The 12,629-nt window shown below is 35.8% G+C and overlaps 1 protein-coding gene across 4 annotated transcripts in view; it reads right to left on the bottom strand.

The window, feature by feature from the left end:
* The window catches only part of SLC14A1 (solute carrier family 14 member 1 (Kidd blood group)), a 102,256-nt gene that overhangs the window by 28,291 nt on the left and 61,336 nt on the right, over window positions 1–12,629 (bottom strand). The window contains exons 2-3 of one of the 4 annotated variants that reach the window (XM_053701058.1): window positions 12,267–12,430; window positions 362–484 (exon numbers count right to left, since the gene is read on the bottom strand). The exons of 1 other annotated variant lie outside the window; for it this stretch is intronic. In XM_053701058.1, the coding sequence (XP_053557033.1) occupies window positions 362–397 (36 nt within the window). In that variant the 5' untranslated portion in view covers window positions 398–484; window positions 12,267–12,430. Of the gene's footprint in view, window positions 1–361; window positions 485–8,766; window positions 8,817–12,266; window positions 12,431–12,629 lie in introns of those variants that run through there. 2 more of the 4 variants (XM_053701059.1, XM_053701061.1) reach the window with 2 other exon arrangements.

Raw genomic sequence — 12,629 nt, 5'->3', positions numbered from 1 at the left:
GTATGTATACATTAGTAAACATCTAAAACTTTGGGGCTTGTTTAGGAGTCTGAAACTCAGCACAATGTTATTTAAAAATAAGCAAAACAATACATTTTTAGAAAAACACTCCCAGATGGGCTATATAAATCATCTACAAAACATTTATGCAAAGAAAAATCTAGTGTATAATTTCCATTTAATACCACTTGCTCACACTTATACCAGCTGAGACGTTTTGATACAAATCACAAACAAACTAGATAAATAGACACATCCATCAGCCTAATAAGTTAAAATCCGATGTATAAGCCAGCAATGTCCTAAGCAGAACAATATTTAACGTGTGTAAAGATAGTAAAAAAATTAGCTATATAGTTACCCTTCTGCAAAATCTGTGCAGTTGTGGAGTAAGCATTCGGCAGACAACCTCTGGATTACTGCTTTCTACACATTTGACTTGGATTTTTATAGTAAAGTTGAGTGTTCCTCCCTTTCATTGTGTCTATTATAAAAATGAACAATGGTAAGATTGTAAAGAATGGCTTGAAGACATCTTGACTTTTTAAGTTATTTGCAAAACAGTGTGTTGTCTGCAGTTGTTTTATTTCAAGGGACATGAAACCCAACATTTCTCTTTTATACAGAGTATACAGTTTGAAATAACTTTCCAATTTTTTTCCTAATATCAATTTTTCTTTATTCTTTTGGTATATGTTGTTGAAGGTAAAGTAATGCACCACTGGGAGCCAGCTGAGCTAATAATACGAGTTATAGATAGGTATAATTTTCAACAAAGGATACAAGATAGAAGCACATTAGACAGTAGAAAAAAATTGAAAGTTTAATTCAGACTTAAATGTCTAATTAAACACAAACGGCGTGATTCTCTAAAGTCCTTCACAGGATTCTTGAATGGCAAACTTTACCTTTGTATTTCTTAAAGTTGCATAACCTACAGTTGTGAAGGCGAAACACATACATTATAGTATAGTAATCCATAAAATGTGCATTTTAAAATTGTGTGGAATATATGATGTAGAAATCGTAAAGGAATTATGCTTAACAATTTGTTTTACACACTAGTATTTGTATTAAAAGCCCATGCAAACCATGATTCAGACATTTTACTTTTAATATCCAATTTGCTTTGCAATCTTGATATCATTTGTTGAAAAGCACACCTAGGTAGGCTTAGGAATAGCAATGACCTACTGGGAGCTAGCTACTGATTGGTGGCTGTGCATTTTGGCTCACTCAATATGCGTAGCAAGCTCCTACTAGTGCATTACTGCTCCTTCAACAAAGAATACCAAGAGAATGAAGCAAAATGGAAAGTGTAAAATGCTATGCTTTATCTGAATCACTATAAAAAAATGTTGGGCTTCATGCGCCTTTAAATTACATTTACATTTTCTTTCCGAAAGTAAGCTGGTTAGTTTGTTTCAAAATACATAGTGCACTTATTCAACTAAAAAGAAATAGAAATGAATGCAAGGGGAAGTATGCTAAAAACGCCATCATTTGATTTTTATGTGCTTTAAAACATTTTGCTATCAGTGCTTTCGTGATCAGTGCTGTTGTTGGCGTGATTAACTCGCCATGCTGACAAACTTAGACTGTCGTGCCTAGAGTCTCTGTCATTGTCACATTTTAAGTGACAAGACAACAGGGTTCTCAAATGTCCTACATGTACTAAGGCTTTAGAATAGTAGTAAATAAGGGAGGTGCCTTTTGTATTGTTTCCTGGGTAGGATTCCACTGTATTCTCGCATAATTTAATTTTCATGTCTTAGAAAATCTACATCTGTCTATAATTTGCATTTCATTTCACAATTAAGTTTCCTGAAAGCAATTGTTTATACAGATACATATATACAATGTTCAATTTGTAACTCAAATGCCAATTACTAAGTCATTTATGCCAGAATGACCAATACATAACTTTTGTCTCATACACTCATTATATGGACAATAACAGCTTGAGATACTTATAGAAAATGTTTAGTTATGCATAATGAAACTTTGCTTAATACTTTTATTTACCCCTTTTTCATACAATTTAGTTTAAATAAAATCTAATTTTCAGAAGTTGAAATGCACCCTTCTCAAGGCTAACCTTGCTACATAGACAGTATGTCCCTAATTGGTTTTAAATGAAAACTGCAAAACAAATAATTTTATACTTTATGAATATGGCTTGCCTTGTTATTTACAGACTAAAGCCCAGATTGCCTCCTCCAAATAAGTCAAATGGAGGGTAGATTTTTGGCTATTGAAAAATAATTACAATAATCTAAATGCTAATTTGTTTTAGAAACATTCAGACTTGTCTGCTATGTTATGATGTCTTGTAATCACAAGGTGTTTGCTACCCCTTTACAATTAAATAAATTAAAAAGATATTGGGCCAGAATACAAGTAGTGCGCTAATGATAGTGTGAGTCACAATACTCTGTATTGCAGGACTGCACTAAAGTCCTTGGAAAAGTGCATTCACCAGGGAAGGGTTAGCGCATCCGACATCGCTTGAGCGTAACCTATACTTTCAATGGGTATCGCGACAGCACTAAATAGCGCTGTTATTACAAGTTGAAAGTTATAGTTTGTGCTCAAGCAAAAGCCAAAACTGTACTTTAATAGAGCGTCTTGAGACCTGAAGCAAAGTGTAAGGATTAAAAAAAAAAGATACACAATAGACATACAAAACACTTTAAAATAAATTATTACACAAGCGTCATTCTCTTGATATCCTTTGTTGAAGAAGCAGCAATGCATAATTGGGAGCTAATTGAACATATCAGGTGAGCCAATGACAAGAAGCATATAAGTGAAGCCACTAATAAGCATTTATCTCCCAGTAGTAGTCCTTCAACAAAGGATACAAAAAGAACTAAGGAAATTAAATAATAGAAACGTGTTTAAAATTGCATGCTCTATTTGAAACATGAAACAAGGGGGAAAGTGAATATCTAACCTGTCAGTCTTTTTGTGACCAAATACCATGTATCTATCTGAAAGTCTGCAGAACGTATAGATGGGAGGAGAATTTGTATTCACAACAAACAAGTCTTATAAAAGTGAATAGGCTAGACTAGAAGCTGATAAACCAGTCTTATATGTTGGGGTAAAGAAAAGGACCTTTTGGTAAAATAGAATGTAAGGAAGATGAGGAAAACTCTATAGAGTGAAACGAGATACAAAAACAATGGTTTGGGCGCTAGAACAGGGCAGAGTCATATGTATGTTTGACTGAACAAAGGGTACCATGGCTGTTGGAATAAATATATAGACTGTGTGTTCCAAGGAAAAGCAAAACAGACCCAAAAGTCTGAGAATCTTTAGTTGCGAAATTAAAGTGCTTTGTCATTTTGGTTACAGACCTGAACTAAGTGGTCACCCAACGATGAGCTCGCTTCCATTGAGCCATAAAAAATGGAGCTGTAAGCTACTGAAGTTGCCGACAGCTAATAGCAGTTTACGGCTGCATTTTAGTACCAGGTTTCCATTGAAATAATGTGTGCATTGTGTGCAGTTGATCTTAACGTTAACGCTCTGTTAGCGCTTCCATCCAACGCCAGGTTTCTTGAAAATCAATTAGTTGCTATTATAACCCGACCTTACACTATAAAATGTACTCCTTACCTGTGATCACCGCTAAAGAGAAATAAAAACAAAGATACACTTATTTATAATGCATATTTTTTTAACTATAAGCAAATACTATTTTTTATTATAATTATATTTTCCGCTTTATTAATATACTGTATGTATTATGTATTGCTGCCCTAGGCATAGGTCTAGTTTGAATTTTGTAGATATGAGCTTGCATATATTTTTATATGTAAATACATATTGATATTTCCTTAAAGGGACATTAAACACTTTGAGATGGTAATAAATTGCTAAATTGTATATATAAAAAAACTGCAATATACTTTCATTATTTATTTTGTCCCCTTTTCCTGTAATTCCATTCTGAAATTGTGAGCGTTTCAGTTCTTGTTAGAAATGGAAGTACAGAACACTGTTATATTCTACACAGCCATTGGCTGCACACTAGTGACCTATTTATAACTGTCATTAATTGGCCACAGCATAGAAGGTAACACAAGTTACAAAATGGCAGCTCCTGTTGTTTTATAGACACTACAACTTTACACTTATTTTGTCACTATTTAAGCAGCTAATGAAACTTTAACAAATACATCTACTTGTTATTCTAAGACTAATCTTTTCTCTGAATGCTTCATTCTATCTAGCATTTATTTTGTGTTTAATGTCCCTTTAAGAACATAAGTGCAACTATTCCTATACATGGGACAACAATAAATATTAGATATTACAATTTGCATTATTTTAATGGGAAATAAGTCTCAAAAAGCTCCTTTTTCCTTTTTTACACATAGTTGAGCTTTTTAAATATCTACAGCCTCCGACAATGTGTTAACGGTTTGCGCTCTCAGTGGAAACCTGGTGTAAATTATCGCTTAAAGGGACATAATACTCATATGCTAAATCACTTGAAACTGATGCAGTATAGCTGTAAAAAGCTGACAGTAAAATATCACCTTAGCATCTCTATGTAAAAAAGGAAGATATTTTACCTCACAATCTCCTCAGCTCAGCAGAGTAAGTTCTGTGTAAAAAGTTATGCTCGGCTGCAGCCCAGCTGCAGGTAAAAAAAAATAAAAAATGAAGAAATGAGAATCAGCAGTGCTGAGGTCATGAACTCTTTTACTGTGATCTCATGAGATTTGACTTAACCCTCATGAGATTTCATTGTAAACTTCCTTGCACTGAATAGGGAAAAAAGATCAGTGTGCACGAAAGCTCGCTCCTTCCACTGTCCCGGGACAGACATACTGATTTAATGCTTAAAAGTCCTTTACAATGGGACGTGGCTACTGAGAAACTTTTGAGGTAAAGTATCTTTCTTTTTTACATAGAGATGTTCAGGTGATATTTTCTAGTCAGCTTTTTACAGCTATACTGCATCGCTTTCAAGTGTTTAAACATTTGGGTATTATGGCCCTTTAAGGGCTTCTAATACTTTCTATGGGACACAACAATATTTTCGACATCCGGACACCAGTTGCCGATATGGAGGTATAACGCGCCATTTGAAGAAGTCGATAAACTAAATTGCTTCTGACAGCATATTTAACAGTTTGCGACCTTGCACAAACCTAATAACAGCTCAATAGAAACGAGCCCATAGTTCCAACCAATTGTGGTGTGAAAGTCATATGTCTGATGTAAGTCACACCTCAATACACTAAAAGAGGGGAAATGGAGAATATATGTTGTGAGAGATGTCACAGCTGCTGAAGATGGTAAAGTTCTAGGTAGACTAGATATGTAAAAAATTGTAAAAAGGTCTCAGTCAGTCACCACTACCAAAAGACAGATTGCCCTGATACTGAGATGTGAGTCTACTGTCTACTAGGTAGGCTGCGTAGCATAGAGGATATGCCTAGGAACAGAAAGGAGCAATACTGTCAAGAGAGAGGAGTCCCCAGTTTTAAACAATTTACCAACTCTCCAATTATATTTAATCAGATGTGCGCTGTTAACTTGGTGTTCTTATGGAAGAGCACAGCTAGGTATACCTCCCAATAGTAAATAGTAGTGCATTGCTGCTCCTGTGCATATGCAACTCTACTCTTCAGCAAAGGATACCAAGAGAACAAAGATAACAAAAGTAAAGATGAAAGTTGTTTAAAATGGCACACTCTACATTTTGACTTTACTTTCCCTATAAACCTTAAAAGGACATGAAAAGCACATTTTATATTTTAATTATGGGAAGGTTTATCTTTATACAAACAACTAAACAAATCACTTAATTTACCTATTAATTGCCATTTTCTTGTATTATTAATATAAATTGTCAACAATTTCCAAGCCCTCTTTTTTACTAATTATGCACTCCTATGACTGGCATCTATCGGGATAGGCAATATCGGCAGCGCTCATCCTGTGGCATGTGCAATGTTTATTTTCATACGTCACTGTAAACGCAGCGTTACTTTTTCACATAGCTCGGCGTGCGCAGCCTAGAATTTGCTAATTGCGCCAATTTACATCAAATGCGCTTGAGTAAAACTGCTGGGTTGAATGCGCAATACTGAAATTAATATTTAAATTGCTCATTAGTTATTGTTTCGTGATTGGATGCATTCGAAATAAGGAGGCACACACAAAAGGAGGGCTGTACTTCAACAACAAACAGACAACATAAACGTATTAAAAATGTACTCAATATGAAACTTTGTTTGCATTATAAGGTAGGTTATTTAAAATCCTTCACACACTAACTATATGGGATAAGCATTGTTTTGTGGAAATTTATATTGCCTTTCATGGTCATCTAATATGGATCATGTTCTAACCTTCTATAGACACTTATTTGCTCTTTAACCCTCTGCCTATCTTAATCACGTTGCAAACGTCTTGTTGTATTAGCTGCTGCTCCTCCTAATGCACTTTTTGTAAAAGGAAATATTTATTTTATTAGTACTGCAACATATAAATCCATATGACATGACCCTACTTATTATGACCTAACTTAAAGGGACACTGAACCCAATTTTTTTTTTCCGTGATTTAGATAGATCATGCAATTTTAAGCAACTTTCTAATTTACTCCTATTATGAATTTTTCTTTGTTCTTTTGCTATCTTTATTTGAAAAAGAAAGCAGCTAAGTTTTCGTTTTTTGGTTTAGGACTCTGGACAGCACTTTTTTTTATTGGTGGGTGAATTTATCCACCAATCAGCAAGGACAACCCAGGTTGTTCACCAAAAATGGGCCGGCATCTAAACTTACATTCTTACATTTTAAATAAAGATACCAAGAGAATGAAGACAATTTGATAATAGGAGTAAATTAGAAAGTTGCTTAAAATGTCATGTTCTAGCTGAATCACAAAAGACAAAAAATTTGGGTTCAGTGTCCCTTTAAATATTTCTTGCAATCTGTCACATATTGTACAGGCATATTGGGCTCCAGCTTCATCAGACCACTGCTTTACAACCTATATATACGCCAGCTTTGAGTTGACATTTTGTAATCCCCCTGGATTTGTCCATCTGGGGTGATTGACAGCTCCTGCTCATCTGCTATTTGTCATAAGCAGATGCTTGTGTAATGTTTAATGCATATTAAACAATGTTTAATGCATATTGCTGCCCACTAACCACGGTACCGGGTGGTCACCCGTCTGGTGCTTCTTAAATGGAACACATTATCTGGTATTGTTGTTGACAAAACCACAAAGACCACAAAAGTTCCCCATCTGCTTCCTGAGGCAAACAGAGCCAAGACGATGGCACACACAAACAGAAGTATCTACATGTGTTTTAGGGCCCTGGTTCTACATCAGAGCCCCCAGCAAGAACAATTACGTAAAGATGTAGCATGAAAAGGAACAGGTTAATATATTATCATACACATAGTCACTATTTTGCTTTTGTTTAAACCTTGTGTGTTCTTCACACTCCCTAGGGAGGTCAATAACTAAATTATGTAAACTACAAATGCTGCAAAACAAATGGCTGATTGGAAGATTTTGCAGCATTTTTAAAACCTAAGCAAGATTATTGATTTTGTTTCTTGGCCTCTCTAGGGAGAGTTGGACAAAGCACATGTTTTACTTAAAGGGACAGTCTAGTCAAAATTAAACTTTCATGATTTTGATAGGGCCTACAATTTTAAACAACTTTCCAATTTACTTGTATCATCAAATTTGCTTTGTTCTGTTGGTATTCTTAGTTAAAAGCTAAACCTAGGTAGGCTCATATGCTAATTTCTAAGTCCTTGAAGGCCGCCTCTTATCTGAATGCATTTGACAGTTTTTCACAGCTAGAGGGCATTTGTTCATGTGTGCCATATAGATAACATTGTGCTCATGCCTGTGGAGTTAGCTTATGAGAGGGCACTGAATGTCTAAAATGCAATGCTGTCAAAAGAACTGAAATAAGGGGTCAGTCTGCAGAGGCTTAGATACAAGGTAATCACAGAGGTAAAAAGTACATTAATATAACTGTGTTGGTTATGCAAAACTGGGGAATGGGTAATAAAGAGATTATCTTTTAAAACAATTACAATTTTCGAGTAGATTGTCGCTTTAATGTCCCTTTAAGATCAGCTGTTATTCCCCACATGTGATTTATAGGTATAGGGTAGCTGAAGTGAAAATAAAGAAAAAAACACATTCATTTTTAAAAGGTGCATACATTGCAATGATACCCTTTGGGGCCCATTTATCAAGCTCTCGGAGCATGCATGGTGTTGAATGCTGGTGCACAGGCCCTCACAGCATATGTGTGTATGCCACTGAAAACCAGTGATAACTTTTACAAACATTATTTTTGCAATATACTTCTATTAACATGTAAAGACTAAGTGGTAGATTTAGCATAGTGCTAGCGGACATGATACGATGTAGCATATCATGTCCGCTGCACATCGATAAATGCCGACAGCATACGCTCTCTGCATTTACTATTGCACCAGCAGTTCTTGTAAACTGCTGGTGCAATGCCGTTCCTGCAGATTCGCGGCCAATCGGTTGCTAGCAGGGGGTGTCAATCAACCCGATCTGATTGTGTATCTTTTAAAGGACTTTATGTGTAGCAAGAAAAGCAAACAAATTAAAAATTAAGAATTACAACACAATTTAAAATGTACTGACAAAATAATATTGTCCATTTCATGTTAGAAATATTTCTTTTAAGTAATTTTTCTTTAAATTCTGAGAAAAAATTGCTAGCATTACTATACCTTATTCAACTTGAGCCGTTGGTGGTGGTTATAAACGAAAAATGTGCATGGTAACCAACAGATATATGCTTTAGCCTAAACAAAACAGCTGCCAGCTGTCAGTCACAATCTAATTTAGAAACATTGCTAAAGTCTTATGGAAAATCTTTCAGACTAGTGCAAGTAATTTTCCATGTAGAACACAGAGAATATATACCTGCTTTACACACTGTTCTGTTAGGTTACTTGTCTAATTCATGAATAAAATTGTTTCTACACTTGAAGTGAGGTTGAATAAGGACTTGTTATCTGTTTATCACAGTGCCATATTCCTTGTTCTGTATGCTAGCAAGTGATAAGACTCTGAGAGGTTGTGCAGGATAATACTGTTACACACTGATGTCAGAATTGGTTTATGCCTAAAATACTTGTAGGTTTCTTTATTATTATTATTATTATTATTATTTAATGTTATCACATGGCATTTTAATGCATATTTTAGTGTAAAGTATTAAAGGGATATAAAAGGACAATAGTAGCTTCATTAAACATTAACACACAGGGGTGTTGAAAACACTGCACAGAAGAAAGACTGTATTATCCTTTTTGTAAGTGAGGGTATCATGCTCTTCTACATAGAAATTGCAATCAGCTGTCTGCTAGGTGATTTTTATTGAGCTCTGTGATCAAGGACGGAACTACCATTGGCGCAGCAGCTGCAGAAAGTGTACAATACTAATGCAGGGAAGCCTTTTATTAGTACAAGTTGCTGGTCCATCTATCAGTCCTCAAAATCATTATATTGAGCATAAAGAATTTTTACTACTTTTGCTTTTTATTGAGTTAGCTTTAGGGGGTCCCAAAGAATCTTGCACCAGGGCACTCTGTTGAGTAGGTCCGCTACTGTCACTGATCTATAAGTGACCCCAGCTCACCATATAAGACTTCAAATTGGCACGCGCTTAGTTATCTATGAAGTGATGACCATGGGAACAATGATCACTGGACAGAAACATAGAGAGGATAACCCCAATTTTATTCTATACACCTATTACCCAATAATACAAATGGGGACAAGAGACACATTGGGGTCCATTCCAATCATTTCCATTTTTTAGGTTCCCAGTCTGTGTTTTTCAAATTCTTAATGATCACAATCAAATCATGGCTTCAGGAATGCTTCCTACTTATCGCGGTGTCTTTAACATTTTGGCTGACTGCTTACTCCTCTTCATGTTAACTGTGAAACTAGGATACTAGATCTGTCAGCCAAAATGCTATTCCAAGTGCCAAGTGACTTTTATTATATGTGATCCTAATAATGGCCACAAAATGACTTTATTTATTTATTTATGGTGCATTTGGAACAAAATCCTCTTAATTACAGATGTTGTAAAAATAAATAAATCAATAAACCCCAAAAATGTATTGGATTATTCATTTTCTTTTTAATAGAAATGCTGTTAATCCTAAACATCTGTAGACAGAACACATTTTAATGCCAAGGGGATAGAAAGTGCCTTCCCCACTATTTTCCTCTTCACTCTACTAATCATCTACAATTTCTCATTTGCAACACACAGCATGAATGTATTCTCTGTGGCTGGTCCACTCCTTTCAGTTACTAGTTAAAAAAATATCTTACTGACTGACCGCTGAGTCTGATTGGCATCATTATAACTTGGCTGCATTTTCTTTTCTGGTTATTAATCCACTTTGATCTGACTTTAAAAAGGACTTACATTTTAAAGAAAAAGTTTCCAATTTATTTTTATGATCAAATTTGCTTTGTTCACCGTGTTATTCTTTGTTGAAGAGATACCCAGGTAGGTGTCTGGAGCGCTACATGGTAGGAATTAGTGCTGTCATCTAGTGCTCTTGCAAATGGAGACCATTCTTGAAAAACTGCTGCCAAATAGTGCTCCAGACAAGTGCATGTCCTGAGCTTATGTACATCCTTGCTTTTCAACAAAAGATACCAAGTGAAGAAAGAAAAATTGATAATAGAGATAAAAATTAGAGAGTTGTTTAAAATTGCTTTATCTGAATCATAAAAAAAATGTTGGGTTTCATGTCCCTTTAAAGGGACACTAAACCCAATTTTTTTCTTTCATTCTTCAGATAGAGCATGCAATTTTAAGCAACTTTTTAATTTACTCCTATTATCACTTTTTCTTCATTCTCATGCTATCTTTATTTGTAAAAGGAGGAATGTAAGCTTAAGAACCAGTGTTCTGTCAGACCAGCGAATTCATCAGGCTAGCGAACGGAAATGATGTTCAGTCAGCTGTCTGATAAAAAAACATACCGTGCATGCGCACCTTAGCTTAGTCGCTTTGGAATGTGACTACCTCACAACACAACAAATACTTTAAGAGTGAACGGCCGCGCACAATGTTAAGTGCTATAGCTGAATAATATTGCCGAACTTCGTAATTGTCATAGATATATAAATACATTTGTTGTCAAATAAACATTATTGTATGCTATTTGTATATACAAACAGTGTGTTATAGACATTCCCACGAGAATCCTGTAAATGATGAAATACTTTTTAAATGTGTCCCTGGTTTGTAGTGAGAAATGATCTGCAGCATTGTAATTAACCTTTTGTGAGCCACAGAGGGCAACTACACAACCGAAGCACTAATACAATTCCCTACCATCTTGCTGATCGTACAAAACAAATAGCCACAATATATTGCTCCCTCATGTTTCAAAAGAATTACAAAGTAACGTAATAACACTGGATTCAGACACGGGCTATTTGTTTTGTACTATCAGCAAGATTGTACAAAAAGTTTGGCAATATTATTCAGCTATAGCACTAAACATTGTGCTCGGCCGTTCACTCTTAAAGAATTTGCTGTTTTGGGAAGTAGTCACATTCGAAAGTGACTAAGCTAAGGAGCGCATGCGCCATATGTTTTTTTATCAGACAACTGAAGGAATGTAATTTCCATTCACTAGTCTGATGAATTTGCTGATTTGACAGAACACCGGCACATTTTTTGCTCAACACCTGGGTAGTGCTTGCTGATTGGTGGCTAAATGTAGCAAACCAATCAGCAAGTGTAATCCAGGTGCTGAACCAAAAATGGGCTGGCTCCTAACCTTACATTCCTGCTTTTTAAAATAGAAATAGCAAGAGAAGGAACAAAAATTGATAATATGAGTAAATTAGAAAGTTGTTTAAAATGGCATGCTCTATCTGAATCATAAAAAAAATTAAAAAAAAAAATTAGGTTTAGTATCCCTTTAAGTAAGGCTGATCGTTTTACCAACACATAGTCACCTGACATGCATAATAATGTGAATGTTAAATGGTTTGTGCATTCATTCACCCTGCTTCACAAGCTACAGTATGTGTTAGTATATGAGCATTACAAAAGTATTACTAATGATAGTGTAGTGACCCTTAGTGGGAATGGAATGTATTAAGGGCTGTAGCCTGGCAGGGATGGGCATGTGAAAGATAGATGGAGATGCAACAATGTTGCAGTTTAAGGGGAGTGACTCACCTGGGGGTTTAAGAGCAGATGCTCTGGAGAGTTTTGCCTCTTTCCTCGGGTGTTTCTTCCAGAAGTTGGAGTTGTGAGATTGCTCTTCATCATGGATCGTGCCATACGAGTGTCTATTCCTCCTAAATGGTTCAGGGATGGGTCCCCAGTTGGTAGCAGGGCTCCTGTAAAGGAGAAGAGAGGGGTTAGTGAGGAGATGGCCCTCCCCACTCAAGGGGCAGATATCCCATGTTGTCAGGGTTCGAGGGCCCCCTCTCCCATTCCCCCTGGTTCCCCCTCCTTAAATGAGGTGGCGGAGTCAAGCCTGGGGGATAATGAAGTAGGTGAGGGGATGGAAGATCAGGAGGAAGGGGATTTGGAGGA

Source organism: Bombina bombina, chromosome 2 (genome assembly GCF_027579735.1).
Source record: "Bombina bombina isolate aBomBom1 chromosome 2, aBomBom1.pri, whole genome shotgun sequence".
Classification (NCBI taxonomy): Eukaryota; Metazoa; Chordata; class Amphibia; order Anura; family Bombinatoridae; genus Bombina; species Bombina bombina.
Note: the sequence above shows the minus strand (reverse complement) of the source record. Positions and strands in the feature narration are given on the sequence as shown.